Raw genomic sequence first — 25,812 nt, 5'->3', positions numbered from 1 at the left:
ATTGACGAATGGTGGTGGAATCTGTTGGGCGCATCCGGAGCTGTGTATACTTCGCTGGTATGCCTGTATTACTTAACTGGAAGAGCTCCAAGCTTCTACCATCTACCACAAGGCTAACAAGCCAGGGTGTGCTAGGAAGCTGCCTTGCGATGTAACTCCACCCTTGGAATGTTGCTGCTGGGATATTCTTCCTCCTCCTTTTCCACCGCCTTGTTGTCGTCCTCCTCTTCACTCCAAGAATGCCAAAAGGATCTATGATTCTTTGATGGCCTTTCAGCCTATAGAAAGGGGAATTTCAGTGCAGCAGATGGAGGGACCTGGGAAAGTCCACTGAAGAAGAGAAGGATTTCCAAAACAAGTAAGTTACTTATTTTCCCCCCTCCTATTACAATGGAGAGAGGAAGGAGAATAAGCTCTGAATGACTGTATGGCTAAACATGTTTTGACATCCTTATGGCACCGAGACTGGTGTCTGGAAAAATATGGGTTTAGCTCCTATGCGGATGCAACTTTTAAAACCGATAGAGGCAATTCTGGAAAAGTTCTCCATCCCAATTGGGTCTTTGAAATGAAACGTGGCTGAAAAGAATCGTTTAGCAGGAAGGCAATCGTCTGAGCTTGCATTAGAAACCCGAGAGGCAGTCAGCGGGTTTGAATGAATTAAGCAAAGGCTTTGGAATGTTTTCAGGAGTTTCTGCAGTCAGTTTGGGACTGTTTTAGGAGTGAGAAAGTGTTGTGTACCTCTTCTTCATTCTGGAATAGCAGATTCCCAGGGAAACTCTGCAGACAAAGAACAGACTAAAAGCAAGAATGAGTCTCGCCACCTTTGCATTTATTAAAATGAAGGAAATTTCAAGAGTGAGTTGCAGTCTTTGAAAGGAAAACAGAGTTGATTTGATTTATAGCACCAACAAAAATAAAATCAAACATTAAATATAATTACACTCTGCTACTTTTCATCAGGGCCTTTTAAAAATGAAGTTTAGATAGAAACTCTGGGTCGGATCCAGAAAGTACGTACTATTAAAATCAGTGTCAACAATAGTGCATCATAGTTTCATGGGAACTGAAGTTTAATTTAATTCTATTTTGATTACACCAGAGTGCTGCAGTTGAGTTGAGATCAAGGTTGGATCCAGACTAAGGCAATTAAAATTCCACTGCTCTTGAAATCCATAAGGCTTCAGTCATGAGCAGCTAGAGATATGATTGTTCTGAACAATAATAAGAGGTTCAAAGCTTTGTATTTGGGATTTTATCTTGAGGGTAATAGAAATTCATCCCTATCACGATCTTCTGACGTAGGGTATTTGTCCTTCCAATGGGTCCATGGGCCACTGAGTGAGCATCAGTTCCTTTGTAGAGATGACTGGAAATCATATCTATGACTTCTTTCACGGTAGACTCCATGAAGGACTTTTTTCCATCCCAGATCACAAATTAGAGAAGAAGAGAATTAATTTCTGCCTGAGAAAAACACCTAGCAACAGGAAGACTATCAGGGTTCTCAGCAGGGGGAAATGGGATTTGTAGTTTCTTTTTCCTTTTTAATGAGCAGGGTGAGATGCTCACTCTAACTGTCTTTTTGAGAAGAGATTTGCAAACCAACAATTTTTCTACCCATTTTTTTATATATAAAAATGCAATCAAGAAGTTTGCTAGATGAAGACTCAGAAGTACACTCACCGTACTTTCTAAACTTTACGTGATTTATGCATGTATGAAAGGGTTTTTAAGTCCAGCATGCTTTCAGTACTGTTATCTTCTTTGCTTGTAGACAGGTTATTTACTATTCTGGCTTGGGTATACTGTAGGTAGTCCTCAACTAATGGTTGCAATTGGAACCAGAATATTTGTTGCTAAGCAAGGTGGTTATTAAGTAAGATGTGCCCAATTTTATGACCTTCTTTGCCATGGTTGCTAAGCGATTCACTTCAGTTATTAAGCGAATCCAATTTCCCTTATTGACTTTGCTTGTTGGAAGCCAGCTGGGAAGGTCACAAGTCATATGACCCTGGGATGCTACAACCATCGTAAATACTTCCTGGTTGCCAAGCACCGAGATTTTGATCATGTGCCCATGGAAATGCGAGAACCGGTCATAAGTTACTTTTTTTCAGTGCCATTATAACTTCAAATGGTTGCAAGTCAAGGACTGCCTATGAATTATATTACACTACATTTCACTATACAAGAACCTATGCTGGGAATTGTACTCCCACAAATTTTGGAGTGCATTCTTTTGGGACAAAGCTGTTCATACGTTTTGGATTTTATCTAAGAGAGCACTTACGTTTTAATTCATGATATAAGCAGAAAGGCAGCTGCTACTTAGTTGGCTTTTAATTTTGCATGCACACTTCATCTAAGTAAAATAGACTTCTGGAAAAGTCCAAAAGAGAAACACTATATAGCTCTGATCAGTGGGAGAAGAGGGTTCTTGCATATGCATCCTTATGCCTGTGTGTAGATATTGAAGGACATCTCTCCTTGTTTATGGCTTGATTTATAATGGTATAGAGGTCATATCACCCATGTTATCTTGCCCAACTCCCTACATGTACTGCAAATATTTAAATTGTTGTTGTTAGTTGTGAAGTCATGTCCGACCCATCACGACCCCATGGACAACGTTCCTCCAGGCCTTCCTGTCCTCTACCACCCCCTGAAGTCCATTTAAGCTCATGCCGACTGCTTCAGTGACTCCATCCAGCCACCTCATTCTCTGCCATCCCCTTCTTCTTTTGCCCTCAATCTTTCCCAGCATTAGGCTCTTCTCCAGGAAGTCCTTCCTTCTCATTAGGCGGCCAAGGTATTTGAGTTTCATCTTCAGGATCTGGCCTTCTAAAGAGCAGTCAGGGTTGATCTCCTCTAGGACTGACCGGTTTGATCGCCTTGCAGTCCAAGGGACTCTCACGAGTCTTCTCCAGCACCAGAGTTCAAAATAAATTTAAAAATTATTTAAAAATAACTGCTACTATACCCACCATGTACTGTATGTAAAAAAAAAAAATGATAACCCAACTACAACATTTTTCTTTATAAGAAGAACCAGCTTCCAAAATGGAGCACAGTTTTCAGGTCCATGTGATTGAAGGAGGTGAGGAGAGCAGTTCTTCTACCCAGGCCATGATAACTTCCCGTCCACCAGATGATTAATTATGTGTCAGTTCAAGTTTAGGAGGAATTGCCTGCGCCAACCCTTCCATTAAACAGAATGAGGCAACGGCCTCAGGTGTCAGATCCTGTGGGTAAGCAACTGGAGTTACCAGCTATTCCTCTTGAACTTGCTAGCCATTTCCTTTCAGTGAACTGAGCCACAAGGAGATTCCAGCTTGTCCTGAGCTCCCAAACTAGTATTACCTTTGGTATGATTTTTTTTTTAAAAAAGTGAATCTCTCCCTGAAGCCAAAATAAAATTCTTCTCATTTTCTACTGATGGAAAACGACAAAATGACATTGCCATTTTGTTCTTCTCCATGGGTAGCAAAATGTCATGGACTACCTCAGTGAGGGCATCTTTTCATCTCCTCATATTTCTCCTCTGCTTGTCTACATCTGCTGGGCTCAATTCACTTTTCGGACCAGAAGGAAAGCAGTGGACAATGATATTCCATTTCCTTACACCTCTGGGTATAAGGAACAGGAAAGGACATTATGAAGGAGAGAAGGAAGAGACAGAACACTCTAAGTATGATGAACAATTGAGGGAACTAGGTATGTCGGGTCTAATGAAGAAAAGGACTAGGGGTGAAATGATAGCACTTTTCCAGTACTTGATGGGCTGTCACAGAAAAGAGGGATTAACCTATTCTCCAAAACATCTGAGGGCAGGACAAGGAGTAAGGGATGGATGCTCATTAAAAAGAGATCCAACCTAGGACAAAGAAGAAATTTCCTGACAGTGAGAACAATCAATCAGTGGAACAGCTTGCCTCCAGAAGTTGTGGGTGGCTCCATCACTGGAGATTTTCAAGAAGAGACTGGACAGGCATTTGACAGTCTTAGGTGCTCTCTCAGCTTCATTATTTTCTTGCAGGCAGTTCACACATTTCAATTCAACTGAGCTACATATATTTCATTCTATGAGACTCAGAAGTCTTTACACTTATTTCATAATAAAGTGGGCAAAAGATTGATTGTTATCTCCTTTTTTTTTCCCTTGCAACCCGCTCTCCATCTCTCTGCAGTGTCCCTGAATGCCCAGGCTTCGTTTCAATCCCAGAAAAAGAAATCTCAAGGTCTCTCCTTTCTTCAGACTTTTTTCTCTGCTCTTGAGAAATTTTGGAGAACTTCTCCTTTGTCTGAAGATCAGAGAATGATCCAGTCAGTTTCTCCACAAATTTGGGGGTGAATTGCACTTAGCGCTAAAAAACAAAACAAAACAAAAAAACACCAATCCAAGTCAGCAATAGAGAAAATCTTGTCATTGATTTAATTGCTATCTTCCCACATATGAGAAGTAGCTAAACTTGAGGCTTATCAATATGATATACGTCCTTAAAACCTCACAGGGTTTCTATGGGTGGGGCATTCCAGAAAAAAAATTACATTGGTATCACAGGTAGCTGGATGGAGAAGAAAACAAACACCGATGCAAAGAATGAATTCTACACACATCCTAGGAATAACCTGATTTTATGTAGGCCAGTAGATACATTCCTGGAACTGGGTGGCACCACATTAACTATTTTGGCTTTTTTTTTCTTTTTCTTTTTTTTTTAATTTTTAAACTTTTATTAATTTAAGAAACCACATAATACATTTATAAATGCAAGTAAAACAATTTACAACAAGCATCATCTTAATGACATCTACCTATAATATCTGAATTGTTACAATATCAATATCCTATATTCTTCAGTATACATTATTTCTCTCACCTTATATAATGATATTATTTTATTGATATCTGGTATCTCTTTCTTAAATTTCATTTGATGTAAAAAAATATTTTACTCTATTGATATCTTTTCTTTTATTTAATTTTCCTTTCTTTCTTCTTCTCTTTTTTTTCACTTCCCTCTAACCATTTATACCACTTTTGCCAGACCAGATAATATTCAGATTCTTCCTTTCCTTGGATCTCCTTGGTGAGTCTATCCATCTCAGCGCATTCCATAATTTTGGATATTAATTTCTCTTGAGTCGGGACCTCTTCTTGTTTCCAATTTTGTGCGTATATGATTCTTGCTGCAGTCAAAATGTGTGTTATTAAATATATTATTTCTTTTTCATATTTGCTTGTAGGTATTCCTAATAAGTAAGTTTCTGGTTTTAATGGCACCTTTTGAGTTATTATTTGTTCCAGTTGCATTTTTGGCTTTAAGAGCTAATTTCCTTATGTCCTTTAGGATGAACCTCTTGCTATCAGTTCTACTCATGTGCTGAGACCCTCTTAATATAGTTGAGCTGGTTATGCTCCATAACCATCTGGAGCCATCTTAGTAACAGTTGTTGTTGTTGTTGGTCAACAGTTGTTGGCCCCCAAACTCCGCTCCTTCCGTCGCGACCTGAAAACGTGGCTGTTTCGTTTGGCTGGCCTGGATTGGTGGGGTTTTAATTTTTAACTTGTTAGTCTTAATTGCACTTTTAACCGTTAAATTATGAAATTTGGATTTAATTTCTTTTTAACTTTTCCATTAGATGTTTTTTACTGTTGTGAGCCGCCCTGAGTCCAGCTGGAGATAGGGTGGCATATAAATCTCAATAATAATAATATTAATAATAATAATAATAATAATAATAATAATAATAATAATAATAATAATAATAATAATAATAATAATAATAATAATAATAATAATAATAATAGCAAAGTCATGTCCGACTCATCGCGACCCCATGGACAACATTCCTCCAGCCCTTCCTGTCCTCCACCATCCCCCATAGTCCATTTAAGCTCACACCTATTGCTTCAGTGACTCCATCCAGCCACTTCATTCTCTGCCGTCTCCTTCTTCTTTTGCCCTCAATTGTTCCCAGCATTGGGCTCTTCTCCAGGGAGTCCTTCCTTCTCATTAGGTGGCCAAAGTATTTCAGTTTCATCTTCAGGATCTGGTCTTCTAAAGAGCAGTCAGGGTTGATCTCCTCTAGGACTGACCGGTTGGATCGCCTTGCAGTCGAAGGGACTCGCAGGAATCTTCTCCAGCACCAGAGTTCAAAGGCCTCCATTCTTCAGCACTCAACCTTCCTTATGGTCCAACTTTCACAGCCATACATTGCAACTGGAGAAACCATAGCCTTGACTATACGCACTTTTGTTGGCAGGGTGATGTCTCTGCTTTTTAGTATGCTGTCTAGAGTTGCCATAGCTTTCCTCCCCAGGAGCAAGCGTCTTTTAATTTCTTGGCTGCAGTCCCCATCTGCGGTGATCTTGGAGCCCAGGAAAATAAAATCTGTCACTACCTCCATTTCTTCCCCATCTATTTGCCAGGAATTGAGAGGGCCAGATAACATTATCTTAGTTTTCTTAATGTTGAGTTTCAAGCCAACTTTTGGGCTCTCCTCCTTTACCTGCATCAAGAGGCTCTTTAGTTCCTCTTCACTTTCTGCCATTAGAGTGGTATCATCGGCATATCTGAGGTTGTTGATATTTCTCCCAGAAATCTAAATTCCAACAGATTGTTGCAATTAACAATACACATTGGGAGATTTTCATGGATTTCCAAGAATACCAGTTGTATTATTTTGTACAATTACAGATGCTTTGCAAGATGTTAGGGCTACACAGTGGATATGGTGATTGTTACCACACATATAAGCTCCCTAATGACATCTAGCTGACCATTATGGGGAAAAAAATGAAGTGAATTATATATCTTGATTCAAAAGATGCTTGTCTCTTAGTAGTTTCAGTTAAACTCCAAACAAGCCCTATAAGAAAAGTATGAATTAGATGTCCTCATGCAAACTAGTAATAATATTATTATGATATAGAACATCTGTCCCCAACTGATGGACTCCAGATAAATTAGACAACAATTCCCATAACTACAAAGCATTGTTTTAATTAATGAATTAATTAATTTATATCATGTTTATAAATATTATTTTTATAAATAACTCAAGGCAGCAAACAGATGTAATATTCCTTTCTCTTCCTATATTCCCCACAACAACAACTCCCCCTCTAAGGTGGGCTGGGCCAAGGTCACCCAGCCAGTTTTCATGCCCAAGAAAGGACTAGAACTCACAATCTCCCAGTTTCTTGCCTGGTGCCTTAACCACATTGTGGTTGGGTAGTCATGGAAGCAGTTATGGGTGAGACGGTGTAAATCCTATGTACATAAGTAAGCCATGTACTTATTCATTCCACCAAATTTCTACATTTTTTAATACTCTTATAAATTGTATGCAGATTTTCATTACATCCATCTTTTGCAGGTTTCTCTGACAGATGCACGTCTGAATGCAATTTTCCCTAACAGATGTACTTTTGTGCACGGCTATGTCTAATATATGCTTTTTGTATGCAATTCTTTCAAATACATGCCTTTTCCTCCCTGCACAGTAATTCTAAATGGGTATTATTCTATTTATTTATTTATTTATTTATTTATTTATTTATTTATTTATTTATTTATTTATTTATTTATTTATTTATTTATTTATTTATTGGTTCAATTTATATGCCGCCCTTCTCTGGAGACTTGGGGCGGCTTACAATGCGTTAAGCAATAGCCTTCATACTTTTGTATATACCTGCTTAGTAGGGCTTTGCCCCCCCCCCAGCGGTGTTCTTTTTTATACAAAGTCATCTTATTGCCCCCACAATCCGGGTCCTCATTTTACCTACCTTGGAAGGATGGAAGGCTGAGTCAACCTTGAGCCTGGTGAGATTTGAACTTGCAGTAATTGCAGGCAGCTGGTGCTACTTAACAGCACTTTAGTCTGCTGTGCCACCAAGGCTCTTCCTCTTTGCAAGTTTCCCAAATGGATCACTGTCATTTTAGAAGCGAGGGATATTTCAAAATGGCTATAATCAAACAGGGTGCATTATTTGGCCACATCCATGCCACGATCAACCCACTTGGCTGTTCTTCTTAAAGGGAATGATCTTCTTCCATAAAAATTCTGCTGCCAGATTAGCTGATCCAGGCATTTTTTGGGGGGTGGGGAGGAGATAACTGCTCTGAATACCAAGTATCATGAGTTAGAGATTATGTAGAAATTACCAACTCAAAGATTTGGAACACACCGTATTTCTTTCCAATTCTAGGCAACCAAACAGGAACAGTTGATAGGGCAACATTCCTTCATGCCTAGTAGTTTGGATGCCCTTGTATGAAACCAAATGCTAGGCTATATACCACTGATGATGAATCTATGGCACGCGTGGGGGCATGCGTACATACTCGGGGGCAGGGGTGGGTTCTACTTACCTTTACTACCGGTTCACAACGTGGCCATGCGCACTTCTGCGCATGCGCAGAAGCTTCCTGATGATGTCAGGGTCGGTGGGCGGAGCTTCCCACCGGTTTTACTACTGGTTCTTGTGAACTGGTCCAAACCAGGGGCAACCCACACTGGCAGATGGGTGGGGGGCATGCAGAGGACCACGCAGAGGGTGGGGTGCATGTACGGGGGCCACATGCACATTGCATTTTGGGGGTTCAGGCGCTTTGGGCACTCAGTCCAGAAGCGGTTAGCCATCGCTGCTGTATACTGTATATTTGGTTTTTTTAAAAAATAAGAATGTTTTTAAATATGTTTTAAATGTTTTTTTTAAAATAAGAAGACTTCCAAGATCCCTTCCAGCTCTATTCTGATTGATTGATTGATTGATTGATGTTTCTTAGGTGCTTAGGACAGCTTCACAGCGGATCATCAGGAAGACAACACTTCCAGGCCAAATATTCCTTCCATTTGTCCCAGATTGTCTCAAATGAGACTATCGAACAGACTAAAACACCTCCTCACCAGCAATCAGCAGCCAGATAAGCTCAGTTTAACACTTAGTTAACGGTCTAGTTTTAATCTTAAAACTAGACTAACAACCAAGCAATAAACAATATCCCAATCAAGGAACTACCAATTCAGACAAAAATCAGTCAACAACAACCTAAATAAGAAACCACTAACAACTCACCCACCAACAACGACAGGGCAAGTCACATTCATTCTTGATGAACGTATCTTTTCTTTTATGTACACTGAGAGTTTATGCACCAAGACAAATTCCTTGTGTGTCCAATCACACTTGGCCAATAAAAAATTCTATTCTATTCTATTCTATTCTATTCTATTCTATTCTATTCTATTCTATTCTATTCTATTCTATTCTATTCTATTCTATTCTATTCTATTCTATTCTATTCTATTCTAGGACCTGGGTACCTATGAGACCGCCTTCTGCCACCGATAGCCTCCCACCGTCCAGTTCGCTCCCACAGAGAGGGACTCCTCAGGGTGCCATCGGCCAAATTATGCCAGCTGGCGACACCCAGGGGGAGAGCCTTCTCTGTGGGAGCCCCTGCCCTTTGGAATGAACTGCCCCCGCACATACGCAAGATCTCTGACCTCCGAGTTTTCCGCTGTGCTCTTAAGACTCTGCTCTTCTGACAGGCAGGGCTAGCTTCATAAATTGAGTTTTAAATTTGGAATTCTTAAATTTTTGGGTTTTTTAGTTAATTGGCCTTAAATGTAATACTTTTAATAATTGTTTAAATTTAAATTGTGATATTTGTATTGTGTTTTTACCTGGCTGTACACCGCCCCGAGTCCTTCGGGAGAGGGGCGGTATAGAAGTAAAATTATCCTTATCCTTATCCTTATCCTTATATAAACAGAGGGTAAATCCTACTCCCTTCTATCACTGATGATATTACCTAGCTCGGTAATGAAACTCTGCAAGAAAACAACCAAGCTCAGAGAGCACCAAAGATCCTTCCATTTCCTCTCCTTTTTTAAAACTAACTTTAATGAGCATGATTTCAAAATAAGAGAGCTTTCAATTATTCTCCAATGCTATCCTGATCCTGTAACATTCATTTGTCCGGCACATACTGCAATCTCAGCTGCTTCTTGCACCATTTTCTATTGCTTTTTGTCTTCTGAATATGGAAGTGAAAGCTCTCTTTTGCAAAATTAATTTCTTATTCTTACTGTTTTGCCTCTTGGCTCAAGGAAGAGGAGGGAGATATATATGGAGTGGAATTTATTTATTCGAAAGACACCTTGTTTCTTTTGATTCACTCCCAGTGGAAAGGTTGAAACGACAGAAGTTGATGGGTTTGCTGATCTGAAGGATTCAGGCGTTGTGAGTCACCCTTCCTTCCTGCCACGTTGTTTTATTAGCTGCTGTGGCTTAGATTCCTTTTTCTTCTTCTTTTTTCTTTTTAAAGTTAGTCCTTATATAAGCAAGTGATATATGATAATGTTCAAAAAGCCCCCTGGGATTTTTCTCTACCAGTTTCCATTCAACTGATGAAAGAGAATTAAATTCTGAAAAATTCTCTCAGCGCAGAAGAAAAACCCAGTGAAAATCTTGTAGGTAGAATGTAAGTTAGGGATGAAATAGTAAAAAAGCTACTTTTGTGGATGTGATAACCAGTGTGAATGTTCCGTCTTCAGTCTTTTGCAGGTCTGCAGCCTCCCAGGGCTTCCCACATTTAATTAAATTCCCCCCAAAACAGACCTAATTAGGGTGTTCCTTCCAGGAGCTTTTCCTAATAGGAAATCTGAGCTTCAAAGTTGTCTTCAGTTCTAGAAATATCATAGCACTCTGAGTAATGGAATTACAGATGGCACAGAACCATAGAGTTAGAAGGGGCCAGTCAGAGCCTGGATGCCAAACCTCAACATTTATTTATTTTTTATTTTTATTTATTTTGTCGAGTAAGTATTACATAATATATGTAAGTATAAGCATGAACTGAATACATAAAATGAATACAATTAAAGGGAACATTAGGACAGGGACGGTAGGCACGCTGGTGCGCTTATGCACACCCCTTACAGACCTCTTAGGAATGGGGTGAGGTCGACAGTAGACAGTCTAAGGTTAAAATTTTGGGGGTTTGGGGAAGAGACCACAGAGTCAGGTAGTGCATTCCAGGTCTTGACCACTCTGTTGCTGAAGTCCTATTTTCTGCAATTGAGTTTGGAGCAGTTCATTTTAAGTTTGTATCTATTGTGTGCTTGTGCATTGTTGTGGTTGAAACTGAAGTAGTCATTGACAGGTAGGACATTGTGGCAGATGATTTTATGAGCTATGCTTAGGTCATACTGAAGGCAGCGGAGTTCTAAATTTTTTAAGCCCAAAATTTCAAGTCTGGTGACATAAGGTAATATAGTACCAGAATCATGATTAAAATATCTGAGCAAGAGACATTTGTACACTCGCCTGCCACTCTGGTGGCCTGGTTCCCAATAAGTCACGGACAGGGGTTAAGGACCCCTATCTTATTCCAAAAGTGCTTTTTCAAGAGGCAACTGGACTTTCTGGTTTTTCTTTGAAGACATTTTGCTTCTCATCCAAGAAGCTTCTTTGGCTCTGATTGGATGGTGGGGGATGGAAGGATTTATACTCCTTGCAAACAGCTGGCCATTTGCATTCTTTTAGCGGGTTGTTAAGGTCACCTGGAGGTGTCCTCAGGGTCACCTGAGTGATGCAAATGAGTGTGGAACTGTTGAAAGGACTGTGTTGTAGACTGGAGATAGATGATGTCATAACCCTCCCTGTTGAGGGAGGGCTGTTCAGTTTTGACATAGATGGCTTCTTTGACCCCTCTTTCAACCAGCAGTCCTCTCTGTCCAAAATGTGGATTTTGCTGTCTTCAAAAGAGCGGCCTTTGTCTTTTAAATGCAGATGGACTGCTGAATTGAAAGTGAAACGTCTTCGAAGAAAAACAAGGAAGTCCAATTGCCTCTTGAAAAAAGCATCTTTGTTACAACCATGGCCCAGATGATGGAGAATCTCCATAGACCCTTGTCTTAGAACATTCAGGAATTGCATGCATTTCCCCTAAGGGGAACACATCAATGGAAAACATAATATACAGTTTGCCCTAGGATCATAGTCAATGGTGGGATTCAAGTAATTTAACAACCGGTTCTCTGCTCTAATGATTTCTTCCAACAACCAGTTTGCTAAACTGCTCAGAAAGTTAACAACCGGTTCTCCCAAAGGGGTGCGAAGTGGCTGAATCCCACCACTGATCATAGTCTTCTTCTGAAGAGGCCCCAGGAATGCCATCAAGAGCCAAATTAAGTCCCTCATTCAAAAAAAAAAAAAAGTTCCCGTAAAAAACAAGACTCTTTTTCAGTGAATGCGCAAGATGGCGACTTGCCTGTGATCCCGGTGATCCTGGGGGGCGATTATGGCTCCAGGGGGCCTTTGGAGGGCTGAATTTCGATCGTTGCAGCCCTGGCCCAGCTGGAGGAGTGTTGGGGCTCTCCGTTGAGGGGTCTCCGGCTTCTGTGAGTGTCCTTGAGGCTCGCGGAGACCGTAGGACGGCGAGAGCGGCCCGAAGGAGGAGGGGCGGCAGCAGACTCTCCTGGCGAAGGTAGCAGAGCCAGGATGACGGCGTCAGCGCCGCGGCGGTGGCGGCGGTGCAGCACCCTCGCCGGGATCCTCGCCAGCCCAATCTGCCCTGGACATGTACTAGGGGCGGAGGGGGGGGCGAGGTGAGGGCGGGGAGGCTGGCAGCGGCAGCGACGGCGGTGCTGGCGGCGTGGAAATGGCGGCTGCCGGGTCAAGGAAGAAGCTGCCACAGTTTGGAGCGTGGGAGCGTCGGAGAGGTTGGCAGTTGCTGGCTTGCTTTGTTGGATCTCCTGGGCGACCGGGGGGGCGTTATTTGGCCCCTTGGTCGTCCCAGAGGCCTCCATGAGGATTTATGGAGGCTGGGCGAGGCTGGACGAGGCAAGCAGCATGGTCCCAAGGAAGATCCGGGAGGGGTTGGGGAGAGCTGGACTATGACTGAGGGGTTTTCCCCCCTATGGCATTTGTTGCCTCTGCTCTCCTTTTTCACCCCCATCCCCCTGAATGTGGTGATGCCATGCCGTGTATGCCTGCTGAACAATCATCTCCGGGTCTAGATGCCATCTTGACCTCCCCGGAGGTAATGACGGTTATGATCTCCGCTGTCTGAGCCTGTCTGGACTATGTGGACTGACCTGACCCCATTCTTCCCCTCCGTTGAATGGAGGTTTACATCTGGGGATTCAAGTCTTGGTGGAGTGGGTCTATAGCTGCTGTCTCAACTCCGGCTTTTTGGACGATCGTGGTTGACCAGCCCCCGTGAGAGGAGGGCTGGGTCACCCTCTGCCGGACCGAAACAGCATTTTACTCCCACCATTGCCGTGAGAGGGCACTGAGGTCTCACATGCTCCATTGGAACTCTATTGAAGCCTGGCATTTCACTCCTTCTGACTGTGATAACATCAAATTGGCCCCTGGTTATTGGCCATGGACTATCACCTCCCTTTGATCTTTGATGTACTCGGTGAATGACCTTCGTGCCCTGCGAGACTCCCCCCTCTCGCAGGTCTGGCCCTCTTCGTTATCGAGGGCCTATCTTGATGACGGGCGTTGGAGCCCCGAGAGATGGCATGCGGCTAAGAAGAGTTTGAGGGGTTTTTTAAGTGGGTTTTTAACAAAAATTTTAAGGGGTTCGGGGGGGATTAGGGTGGGTTCTGGGGGAAATCCACCGGGTTCAAGACCAGCCTTAGCGAAGGGCTGCGACATTAGGGACGTAGAACCGGAGGTCGGGGAGGGGGTTGGAGTTCGATTTGAAGAGGGCTGTTCCATCAGCACAGTGAGTGGGAGGGGCAGATATGGCGGAAGCTGGGGACCATATCATGTGCGGGGAATGCGCACCCGCTATCTTAGAGCGATTGCGCATTCCGGTCCCCAATGCTTTTCTTGTTCCCCAGGTTGTTCAGATTCTCAGGGCCAGAGCCTCTGGCTGATGTTGTGCAATGCCAGGTCCGTTGTTAATAAAGCCCCCCTCATCCACGATCTTATTCAGGAGGGGGAGGCGGACCTGGCGGGCATTACGGAGACCTGGTTGGGCCAGGAGGGGGGAGTCCCCCTCGTGGATATATGCCCACCAGGCTTCCGTGCATTTCATCAGCCGAGGGCTCAGGGCAGGGGCGGGGGGGTGGCGGTTATTATAAAGGAAGGTCTGGATCCAAGGGAGACCACTGTTCCACAGATAGCCAGATGTGAGTCCCTCTTTGTGAAGTGGGGTCGTGGAGTACAGATGGGCCTGTTGGTCACGTACCTGGCTCCCTGCCACGTGGCAATGGCCCTGCCCGAGCTCCTTAACGTTATAGCCGAGGTGGCGGTGGGCACCCCCAGACTTGCCATCATGGGGGATTTCAACCTGCCATCTATCGGTGAAACGTCTGAGGTGGCTCGAGAGTTCATGGCTTCCATGACGGCCATGGACCTTACTCAGTTAATTCATGACCCCACTCACACAGGAGGACACACTCTGGACTTAGTTTTTGTCTCTGGTCAGTGGTTGAGTGGCCTTGATATAGGGGATATAGCCATCGAACCCTTGTCATGGTCTGACCACTCGCTCCTTCGACTGGACTTTCTAACCGCTGCACCCTGCCGCAGGGAGGCGGGACCGACCAGGTGGTTCCGCCCCAGGCGCCTGATGGACCCTGATAGGTTCCAGATGGAGCTTGGGCCATTTCCTGAGATTCTGGCTCATGACTCGGCCGAAGACCTGGTGGCCGCCTGGGATAGTGCGGCTGCCGGGGCCTTGGACCGAGTCGTGCCTTTGCGGCCTCTGACCCGGCACCGAACTCACCTAGCTCCTTGGTTTTCCGAGGAGCTTAGGGAGATGAAGCGCCGGAAAAGACGCCTGGAGAGTAGTTGGAGGACCAGCCGCTCCGAACCTGACCGAACACTGGTGAGGTCTCATATTAAGACCTACCTAGTGGCGATAAAAGTGGCGAAAACTAACTATTTTGCCGCTCTTATCACGTCATCAGATAATCGCCCGGCCGCCCTGTTTAGGGTGACCCGCTCCCTCCTCCATCTGGAAGTGCGGGATGACCCCTTGCAGGGTCGAGCTGAGGATTTTGTGCAGTATCTGTATGACAAAATCGCTCAGATTCGGGAAGGGCTGGCCTCTGACTGGGTATGTCCAGACGGGATGACTGAGGCAGGTCTTGAGAGTGTTATCTGGGGGGAGTTTGATCCTGTGGCTCCCGAGGACATGGACAGGGTCCTGGGACGGCTGAACGCGACCACATGTTTATTGGGCCCGTGTCCCTCCTGGTTGGTACTGGCTTCCCGGGAGGTGACACGAGGCTGGCTCCAGAAGATTGTTAACACTTCTTTGAGTGAGGGGGTCCTGCCGGCCGCTTTGAAAGAAGCGGTGGTGAGGCCCCTCCTCAAGAAGCCTTCTCTGGATCCGGCTGTTTTGGCTAACTATCGTCCAGTCTCCAACCTTCGCTTCATTGCGAAGATTGTTGAGAGTGTGGTGGCGCAACAGCTTCCCCGGTACCTGGATGAAGCTGTCTATCTAGACCCGCTCCAGTCCGGCTTCCGGCCTGGGCACAGCACGGAAACGGCATTGGTCGCATTGGTGGATGATCTCTGGAGGGCCCGGGATAGGGGTTGCTCCTCTATCCTGGTCCTGTTAGACCTCTCAGCGGCTTTTGATACCATCGACCATGGTATCATGTTGCACTGGTTGGTGGGGTTGGGGGTGGGAGGCACCGTTTTGCGGTGGTTCTCCTCCTACCTCTCTGACCGGTCGCAATCTGTGTTGACAGGGGGGCAGCGGTCGACCCCGAGGCACCTTGCTTGTGGGGTGCCACAAGGATCGGTCCTCTCGCCCCTTCTGTTCAACATTTATGTAAAGCCGCTGGGTGAGATCATCCGTGGCTTCGGGGTGGAGTTCCATCAGTACGCTGATGACACCCAGCTGTACATCTCCACCCCAGGCCACCCCAATGATGCCCTTAAAGTGATGTCCCAGTGCCTGGAGGCCGTGCGGGCCTGGATGGGGAGAAACAGGCTCCAACTCAACCCCTCCAAGACCGAGTGGCTGTGGCTTCCGGCGTCCCGATATAGCCAGCTGACGCCATCGCTGGCTATTGGGGGCGAATCACTCGCCCCCACGGAGAGGGCTCGTAACTTGGGCGTCCTCCTGGACGCACGGCTGTCGTTAGAAGATCATTTGGCGGCCGTGGCCAGGGGGTCTTTTTATCAGGTCCGCCTGATACGCCAGTTGCGCCCCTTTCTAGATCGGGACTCCCTACGCACAGTCACTCAGGCACTCGTCACTTCCCGCCTGGACTACTGCAACGGTCTCTACATGGGGCTCCCCCTGGGGTGCACCCGGAGGCTCCAGCTGGTCCAGAACGCGGCCGCGCGGGGGATTTTGGGGGCGATGAGGCGCTCCCACGTGACACCTCTCCTGCGCGAGCTGCACTGGCTCCCGGTGGTCTTCCGGGTGCGCTTCAAGGTGTTGGTGACCACCTTTAAAGCGCTCCATGGCTTAGGGCCGGGGTACTTACCGCCTTCTGCCACCAATAGCCTCCCACCGGCCAGTACGCTCCCACAGAGTGGGCCTCCTCAGGGTGCCGTCCGCCAGACAATGTCGGCTGGCGACCCCCAGGGGGAGAGCCTTCTCTGTGGCGGCGCCCACCCTCTGGAACAACCTCCCCCCAGAGCTACGTACAATAACAGACCTCCGGATTTTTCGTCGGGCCCTAAAAACCCATTTATTTCAACTAGCTGGGCTGGCTTGAGTCAAATTTTAAACGGATTTTAAATTGGAATGTTTTAATTACGGCCAAAATTATTTAATTATTTTAAACAGATTTTAGATTTTGTATGTTTTGTATGTATGTCTTGTTTTTACTTTGGCTGTTCACCGCCCTGAGTCCTACATTGGAGAAGGGCGGTATAGAAATTTAAACAAACAAATAAATAAATAAATAAATAAGAATGTATGTTTTGGGAAGCAAAATTCTAAGACACAAATTCCATCCTCTCTTCCAACGTAGCCATAGCAGCCTTAGGGGTGTGTTGTCTATGATGAATAAGATTGATTGGTTAGGAGGATTGAAGATTGAACACCTTCGCCTGGTTCCTGAACCCTTGGGCCGTTCTTGCAAATATTAATTTTGTTCAGTCTTCTCAGCCAATTTGCTTTACTAGAAGAGGTCTTTAAGAGGAAAAAGGAGCATAATACTCTCTCAAGCCCTAATTAAGATTCCTTCCCTTTTTGTCGTCGTCCCCTCATTTCACAGTCACTTGGCAAGTTTCTGATGAAGCTCTTTCTCTCCAGGCTTCTAACATGCCTTTATTTTGCTTCACTAAGTGTAGACTTTTATGGGTGACCCCAGCTGGATGGTTATTTGATGATTTCAGACAGCAGCAGTCATTCCCCCAAATTGTGCAAAAAGGCCTTTCATTCTAGAAACTCAGAATACTAGCCAGAGCAAACTAATTAGATATCCAAGTCCTCCTCCTCAGTGCCTAGACATGTATACATTTCTAAAACTTTTGATTTTTTATTTTTTTTAAAAAATAAGAATTCTTCCCTTCTTTAGCGAGGTTTGGGTTCAGGGTACTTTAGGATTTTGCTTGCTTGCTTGCTTGCTTGACTTCACTTGAAAATATGAGGAATTGCAAATAGAGATAGTTAACAAAAGTGATCAATATTATTGCAATAGGATTCAGTTCCAAAGGGAAAACAAACCCAAGTCATAAATAGGATGATGTTTTCTAAACTTTCCCAATTCCAAACTAATTCCAATCAGTAGCTGTCAGACTTACAAAGTATATCAAACAGGAATAGGATAGGATAGGATAGGATAGGATAGGATAGGATAGGATAGGATGGGATGGGATGGGATGGGATAGGATAGGATGGGATGGGATGGGATGGGATGGGGTGGGGTGGGATGGGATGGGATGGGATAGAATAGGATAGAATAGAATAGAATAGAATAGAATAGAATAGAATAGAATAGAATAGAATAGAATAGAATAGAATAGAATAGAATAGAATAGAATTCTTTATTGGCCAAGTGTGATTGGTGCATATGTTCTCAGTGTACATAAAAAGACAAGATACACTCATCAAGAATCACAAGGCACAACATCCCATGACAGTCATACAGTAGAATAAGCAATCAAATCATACTAGGAAACAATCAATATCAATATCAATCACAAGGATATAAGCAGCAAAGTTATAGTCATGCAGTCACAAGTGGGAGGAGATGGGTGATAGGAACAATGAGAAGATTAATAGTAATAATAATGCAGATTTAGTGAATAGTTTGACAGTGTTGAGGGAATTATTTGTTAAGCAGAGTGATGGCATTTGGAAAAAAACGGTTATTGTGTCTAGTTGTTCTGGTGTGCAGTGCTCTATAGTGTTGTTTTGAGGATAGGAGTTGAAACAGTTTATGTCCAGGATGCGAGGGGTCTGTAAATATTTTCACAGCCCTCTTTTTGACTCGTGCAGTATACAGGTCCTCAGTGGAAGGCAGGTTGGTAGCCATTGTTTTTTCTGTAGTTCTAATGATCCTCTGAAGTCTGTGTCTGTCTTGTTGGATTGCAGAACCAAACCAGACAGTTATAGAGGTGCAGATGACAGACTCAATAGTTCCTCTGTAGAACTGGATCAGCAGCTCCTTGGGCAGCTTAAGCTTCCTGAGTTGGTGCTCAAACCAGATCAAACAAACCAGATCAGCTAATTCTACTTTATTGTAAAGTTACATTAAAAGAATCTTGCAAATATGAAAGTACATTTCTTCCCCCCACAGTTCCCTTTACAGCCCAAGAAACTAGGGAGGGTCCCTGCTGAGCCTCTTGCCCCGTTCACATTCCTACTGCAAGCTAAGCTGTCTTTTAACGGACCTTGGCTGATCCCATTGGCTGTGTCTCATTGGGCTGTCTCCCAGGGTCATTCCCATGTACCATTGCATCAGCTGTAATAAATGACTCCATTTGTTAATGCCAAGTATTACTCAGGATTTGTGTTATGATATCAATGTCATCATCTGTCATCATTTTCACATTAACTCTGCTGAAGACACCTATGAAGAAGCCCAAAAAAATAAAAGAAGGGGAGGGGCTATATTAGGTTAAGGTGATTTAACATGTAGATAATATGTTAAAATGGATTAATATCCCAAACATTCTCCAAAGGAACTACAACTTTGAAAAGGCAAGTTGCCATGTACATATTGTATATACATCCAGACCAGTCTGTGTTGTTTCTCTGTGACATATAATATGCAGTATGTGGGTATAATCTTATTTATTTACTTACTTACTTACTTACTTACTTGCTTGCTTGCTTGCTTGCTTGCTTGCTTGCTTGCTTGCTTACTTACTTACTTACTTATTTACTTACTTACTTACTTACTTACTTACTTACTTACTTACTTACTTACTTACTTACTTACTTACCGTATTTTTCGGACTATAAGATGCACCTACCTTTTTTGGTGAGGAAAACAAGAAAAAGAAATCTGCCTCTGCCTCTCTGCCTCCCAGCAATTTTGCCTCCTTGCAGCAAACAGCAAAAACAGCCTGCTTTACTTTCATTTTCGTTTTCAGCATAGCTTGATTAGCACAAGGAAAAAAAATCTGCTCCAGCAATTTACCTCCTTGCAGCAAGCAGCAGAGGCCTGTGCAAAACAGCTGAGAGCAAATCAGCTGAGAGCAAATCAGCTGAGAGTCGGGAGGCCGATTCAATCAACTTGTGCTAATTAGGATGTGCTGAAGCTGAAAGGAGCTGTTTCTTCTTGCTGTTTGCTTGCAAGGAGGTAACTGCTGGGAGGCAGAGGCCAAAGGGTGGGGGCCAGTGGGTGGGCAGGGCTACATTCAGTGTATAAGACGCACCTAAATTTTCACTCCCTTTTAGGGGGGAAAACAGTGTGTCTTATACTCCGAAAAATACGGTACTTACTTACTTACTTACTTACTTACTTACTTACTTACTTACTTACTTGTCACATTTATACTGTGTATATTGGAGGTGGTGACCCTTTGAGAGCGTTATGCAATGAAATTTCATTTCACTTTAAACGATTAGTATACATTTAAAGTATCAATTAAGTGTCAATTAAGGTATTCTAAGTTCTTGAGGTCTGAATAGCAATCTTCTCCAACCTAACACCTGATTGGGTTCTACTTACCTTTACTACCAGTTTGCAACGGGAGCACACGTGCAGAAGCTTCTGTGCATGCACAGATCGTCCATTATGACGTCTGGGCAGGTGGGCGGAGCCTCCTGCCGCTTTTACTACTGGTTCGCAAGAACCGGACAGAACCAGGAGCAACCCACCACTGCTGGTTGGCGTGTTTAGTCCTGCAGTTTCCAGAGCTTTCCCAGCATGGCCAATGGAGCTCTGGTGTTCCTAGCTCTATTATGGATGGTACTCCATATTATATGGAGAAGGGTAAGCTATTCAAATTTTAAAAGGAAGGAGGTTCCAGCCGTATCGCTTCTTTTTTCATCTCATTTGGCTTCAAGGTAGATGATCAAGTCTAGTAGACTTAGAGTGAGAAATAACATCATAACTAGGTAGTATGATGGACTGCAGGGCCGGCGCAATGTGTAACATGTTCACACTGGTGCAATAGGACTGGGTGTTTTGTTAATATGATTTATTGGGTTAGGGATTTTCTGTCCTCACTGTGAGTTGTATTGTGTTGTGGGGGGGGGGGGTACACTGAGGGAGCTCAACCAATCTCATTGCACATATGTTGTGCACTGACAATAAAGATTTGAATTGAATTGAATTGATTGAGAAACCAAATAAAAAGTTTGATGGGCAAAAGGGAATGAAGAAGAGAAACTTAGCCTGAACCAGGGGTGGGTTCTAAAATTTTTACTACTGGTTCTGTGGGCGTGGCTTATTTTGTGGGTGTGGCTTGATGGTCATGTGACAATTCTTTAGGATTTAGCAGAGGTACTCGTCTACCAGGCTTTTAACTGCTTGCAGAGCTCTACCAGTCTACTCATTTGTTTTTGGAGGCACCGGTCTACCCATTTATTTTTGCAAGCACCAGTCTACTCATTTGTTTTTGGAGGCACCGGTCTACCACCACACTGCCTTTTAACACTGATCAGCTGTAGGGCGGCCCTTTGAAGCCCCATGGCAAGAGTTTAAACAGTTTTTTGCCTTCTAGCCGATCAGCTGGGACCCGGGAGGCAGCAAATAGATTGGGGGTGGGGCCAAATAAAAGGTAAGAATAACAAGGGGGGGCAGGGGGCGGGGGGAGAACCGGTTCGGTGATGTCATATCATCACCGCTACCGGCTCGGCGGAACCGGGAGGAACCTACCACTGGCCTGAACCTCACTTCCATGGCTCTATATTATGAGAGTTTAAGTTATAGTTATAGTTTATTATATTTATATACCGCCCCTCTCCCAAGGGACTCAGGGCGGTGAACAGCCAGCAAATAAAATATACAGATACAAAATTTAAAGCAATATTAAAATCCAATTAAATCAATTTGGCCCATAGTTAAAAACCCTATATTAAAACCCCTAATTTTTTTAAAACAATTCCTTTTAAAAAAGAGTAGGTCAGGCCAGTTTAAGCTCAACATCCCTGGAGATCATGTGATTCAAGGAAAGCAACTTAGATCATGTCAATGAGATCAAAACTTTCTAACCACACCGTCTTTCTCTTTTCAGACTCTGCTAAAAGAAATTAACCAAGATGAATTGGTCTGGTTTGGAAGATCTCCTGGGGGGAGTGAACAAATACTCCACAGCGTTTGGGCGTATTTGGCTCTCAGTTGTTTTCATCTTTCGGCTTCTAGTCTACTTAGTGGCAGCAGAGAAAGTCTGGGGAGATGACAGTAAGGACTTTGACTGCAACACTGAGCAGCCAGGTTGCCCCAATGTCTGCTATGACCATTACTTTCCAATCTCTCACATCCGACTCTGGGCCCTGCAACTCATCCTTGTCACCTGTCCTTCCCTGTTGGTTGTTATGCATGTAGCCTATCGGCAAGCCAAACTGAAGAAACGTTTACAGAAATGTGGGGATCACTTCAGACCACGTTATCCTCCAGGCAAGAAGCGTGGAGGGTTATGGTGGACCTACCTCTTCAGTCTTCTCTTCAAAGCTGCGGTGGACATTGTGTTCCTGTTTATCTTTTACCACGTGTACCCAAACTACAAGCTTCCTACTCTAGTCAAATGCTCTCTCTCGCCTTGCCCTAACCTAGTTGACTGCTACATAGCCAGGCCAACAGAAAAGAACATCTTCACTCTGTTCATGATTATTACTGCCTGTGTTTGTATCTTACTTAGCCTCCTGGAAGCTTTCTATCTCATTGGGAAAAGATGTAAAGAGAGCATTCAAGACCAAAGTGAAAGTCACAGCAGAGAGAGTGGCGAAGTACACTTTATCAAAAGAGACCACTGCTCCTTGTCCCCAAGTAAACAGGACACCACCGAAATAGATGGGCAGATTTTTCATGGGTCAGATTATAAACCCGTCACTTCACCTCTCATAAGCAACTCCCAATGTGGAGAACCTTCAAAACTTGGGAAGCTGGAATAAAATACACACCCATGAAAAAAAGAAGAGCTTGGGCCCCATCCATATTGCTCCATTCCAATACCAATTCCACTTTCCGTTAAGCTGGAAATGTGAGAAGTGTGAGAAATGGTGGCAGTTATAGGGGATTAGGAAAAAGAGCATTGATCTAGCTCTGTTTGTTCAGGTTTCAATAGCTACTGTAATTTGCCATGTAATCCACTCCAGGTTTATGTTCCAACCAGAGCATATGCACCAAAGACAAATTCCTTGTGTGTCCAATCACACTTGGCCAATAAAGAATTCTATGTCTATGGCAGCCATGCCCTTCTTCAGGGTGGTCCATTACAATCCCGTCTGCCTTTCTGATATTTTTTTTTAACCGCATCACTCGTAGGTAGCCCTCATGAGTTTAGTGTTTTCTTCCCCATCCAAACTCTGAACTTCCCCAGCTCCAAAATATTGCAGCTCTGGAAACCTAAGAATTCTAATGTCTACTGATTCTTTTGCAAGGGGTTGATGGTTCTTCTATCCAAACATGGTACTTCTTTCCAGGAGAGAGGGTCTTCAACAGCCATATTCATTTATTTTGATTCTTTTAACGGAAGGCATCTAAATTATTTGTCAACAATACATTGTTCTTTGTTCACTTTCAATCTAATTTTTAAAATCATCTCACTATCAAGGAAGATATTTGGTGAAACTGGTATTGAGATGGTTTTCCAATGAAGAGAATTTGGAATAAATAATAAATAAAACTTAAGACATGTTGGCTAATGGAGGAAAGGCAATGCACTGTGTCCTAGCCCCAATGAAGTAGCGAAGGTCCTAGCTTGAAAAATGTGTTTTTTTCATTTGCAGGAGCCAGGAATGGCAAAGAGGAAGATGCATGTGGTTTGATGGTCTGCCATCATTACTGCCATTCAGCTTGATGGTCTATGAGTTGTCAAGAGTGAATCTAGGCACAAAACAAGGCATATTATTAATAATAGAAAATCAAATTTTGGATAATAAAAATCTGTCTGATATCAATGAGATCATTTAGCATGTAGCTACTTTTCTCTTGGTTTACCGGAAGCCATTTCCCAAAATTTCATAGGACTCTTCACCAACTATATTTGGAGATCACAGGGTTAAACTTTAAGATTATTGGCATAGCAAACCATTAACTTCAATTCCTCACTTTCTTCCTGTTATGCTTTCTGGGTTAGGAGATTGGTGCTAGGCATGCAATAGATGAGAAATATCACAATATCTATTACAGCCTTGTGTAAGTTCCACATCTCAATGCCAACTGATCATCTCTGTTTTAAGTCCTGATTTTCTCGTTGATCGACAACTTAGCTTGCCTGAAACTCTACAAGCCACGGCAAACCCACTCCTCCTCTGCATTGGCACACTCCAGTAGTTAATTACGTGCTATTGATGGGTTAATTGTTATTAATTATATGTCACATGTTTTCTGATTCATTTCTCCACGTATGATCTAATAGAATATTGAGAAACTGTTTACCGCTGACCTAAATTCTCTTTTTCTCAATTACTAAGTTGCCCAGGGAAACTTCTGGAATAGTTCGTTTGATTTGGAGAAAAGGAGAAAATATACATTTTAGAAATAAAATAAATTGAGATTTTTTTTCCTGAAATAGAAATGGCTATCCATCTTGTGAACCAAGAACATTTAATTTGGTTTACTAATTTCAAAATAAATCACATCACTTATCTGTAAAGTATGTAAGTCATCATGTGTGAGGCCTACAAAATTGAGTCAACCCATTTGTTCATCTAGCTCAAGATTATAGGTGCTTACTGGCAGCAACTGTCTATGATCTCAGGGCAGACTATTTCCAAATTTTGATCAAGATGTCAGAAAGTGAATTTTTGATCTTCTGCACAGACAACTGTCTTATATTGACGTACACCAATTGTTATTCTACCTAATTCTCAGGGTTTCAGACTGAAATCTTTCCTAGAAATTCTTGGAGAATTCAGAAATCTGGATGCCTTACTTGTGAAGAACAAATCTCTGTGCTACTGCACTTTGACCTATAGTTGGTTTAATCAGAATTTTAGTTAGTTTTTTTGAGGAGCAGTTTAATTATAATAGCTACATTTACATACTTGAACACTTTTAGTATTTAATGTAATGATGTAGGCAATGATAAATAAAAATGCTGAAGTTGGCTAACTACAATTAGTTGCTGTCTTATTTCAAGAAACCTCACCCTCTTTCCCAAAACTCAGAACAGGAGTTCTTTGTTACAATTGGGATATTATGAAAATGTTTTTTCTTCTGGTTATTTTGAAATAAAGAAGGACTAAAAGGAAATTACCTATATACATATTTTTCCATTGTTTCTAAGAGTAAGTACATACTTCATTTTGAAGGACTTGGTAAATTCAACTTAAATTCAGGAATAGACCTCTTAAGAAAAGAATCTGCCATTGTCTACAAAATAGTTATTATTTATCTATTTATTTATTATTATTCATATTTCTATGCCGCCCACTCTCCGAGGACTCTGGGCGGCTTACACCAAAGACAGTATACTAAACCCCAACAATCTGGGTCCTCATTTTACCCACCTCGGAAGGATGGAAGGCTGAGTCAACCTTGAGCCGGTGAGATTTAATCCGATGATCTGCTGAACAAGCAGTCATCTGAAGTAGCTGCAGTACTACACTCTAACCATTGCGCCACCTTGGCTCTAGTTCATTTGAACATATTTCAAGGTTATAAATAAGGTTATAAATGTATATGCACTTGGCTGCAGGATGGGGGGAATCTCACCAAAATCAATGATGGAGATTTCCAAGAAAACATTGTCCGCTTGTTTATTTGTTAGGTTCAAATCTAACTTTTCCATTAAAAAAAAAATCTAGTAGTACTCTCACGAAAGACAATAAAAATAAAGAAATGGATCAAGGAATTTTAAACTGTAAAACCAACTTATCAAACAAGAATTATAAATGGTTTAAAACCATCTCATCATGTATCTCTGCAAGTACGCTGCATAAGGAAAGTCTAACACTAATTTGCATTTTTCTTTTAAAAATACAACAACGCTCGCACAGAGTGGGCCTCCTCAGGGTGCCGTCCGCCAGACAATGTCGGCTGGCGACCCCCAGGGGGAGAGCCTTCTCTGTGGCGGCGCCCACTCTCTGGAACAACCTCCCCCCAGAGATACGTACAATAACAGACCTCCGGATTTTTCGTCGGGCCCTGAAAACTTATTTATTTCAACTAGCTGGGCTGGCTTGAGTTAAATTTTAAACTGATTTTAAATTGGGTTGTTTTTAAATTACGGCCAAAAAT

The 25,812-nt window shown here is 43.0% G+C and overlaps 1 protein-coding gene across 1 annotated transcript; it reads left to right on the top strand.

Moving 5' to 3' along the window:
* Window positions 1-221: 221 nt before the first annotated feature.
* On the top strand, window positions 222-24,690 carry LOC117663312 (gap junction beta-5 protein-like). Its single transcript, XM_034413375.3, has 2 exons — window positions 222-358; window positions 21,644-24,690. The coding sequence occupies exon 2, from the start codon at window positions 21,669-21,671 to the stop codon at window positions 22,518-22,520; it is 852 nt and encodes a 283-aa protein (XP_034269266.2). The 5' UTR covers window positions 222-358; window positions 21,644-21,668; the 3' UTR covers window positions 22,521-24,690.
* The last annotated feature ends 1,122 nt before the right edge of the window (window positions 24,691-25,812 follow it).

Source organism: Pantherophis guttatus, chromosome 10 (genome assembly GCF_059756535.1).
Source record: "Pantherophis guttatus breed Tessera chromosome 10, ASM5975653v1, whole genome shotgun sequence".
Taxonomy (NCBI): Eukaryota; Metazoa; Chordata; class Lepidosauria; order Squamata; family Colubridae; genus Pantherophis; species Pantherophis guttatus.
Note: the sequence above shows the minus strand (reverse complement) of the source record. Positions and strands in the feature narration are given on the sequence as shown.

Excerpts from the sequence above, each read along its gene's own strand:
- LOC117663312 (XM_034413375.3), top strand. The coding sequence starts at position 21,669 with ATGAATTGGTCTGGTTTGGAAGATCTCCTGGGGGGAGTGAACAAATAC.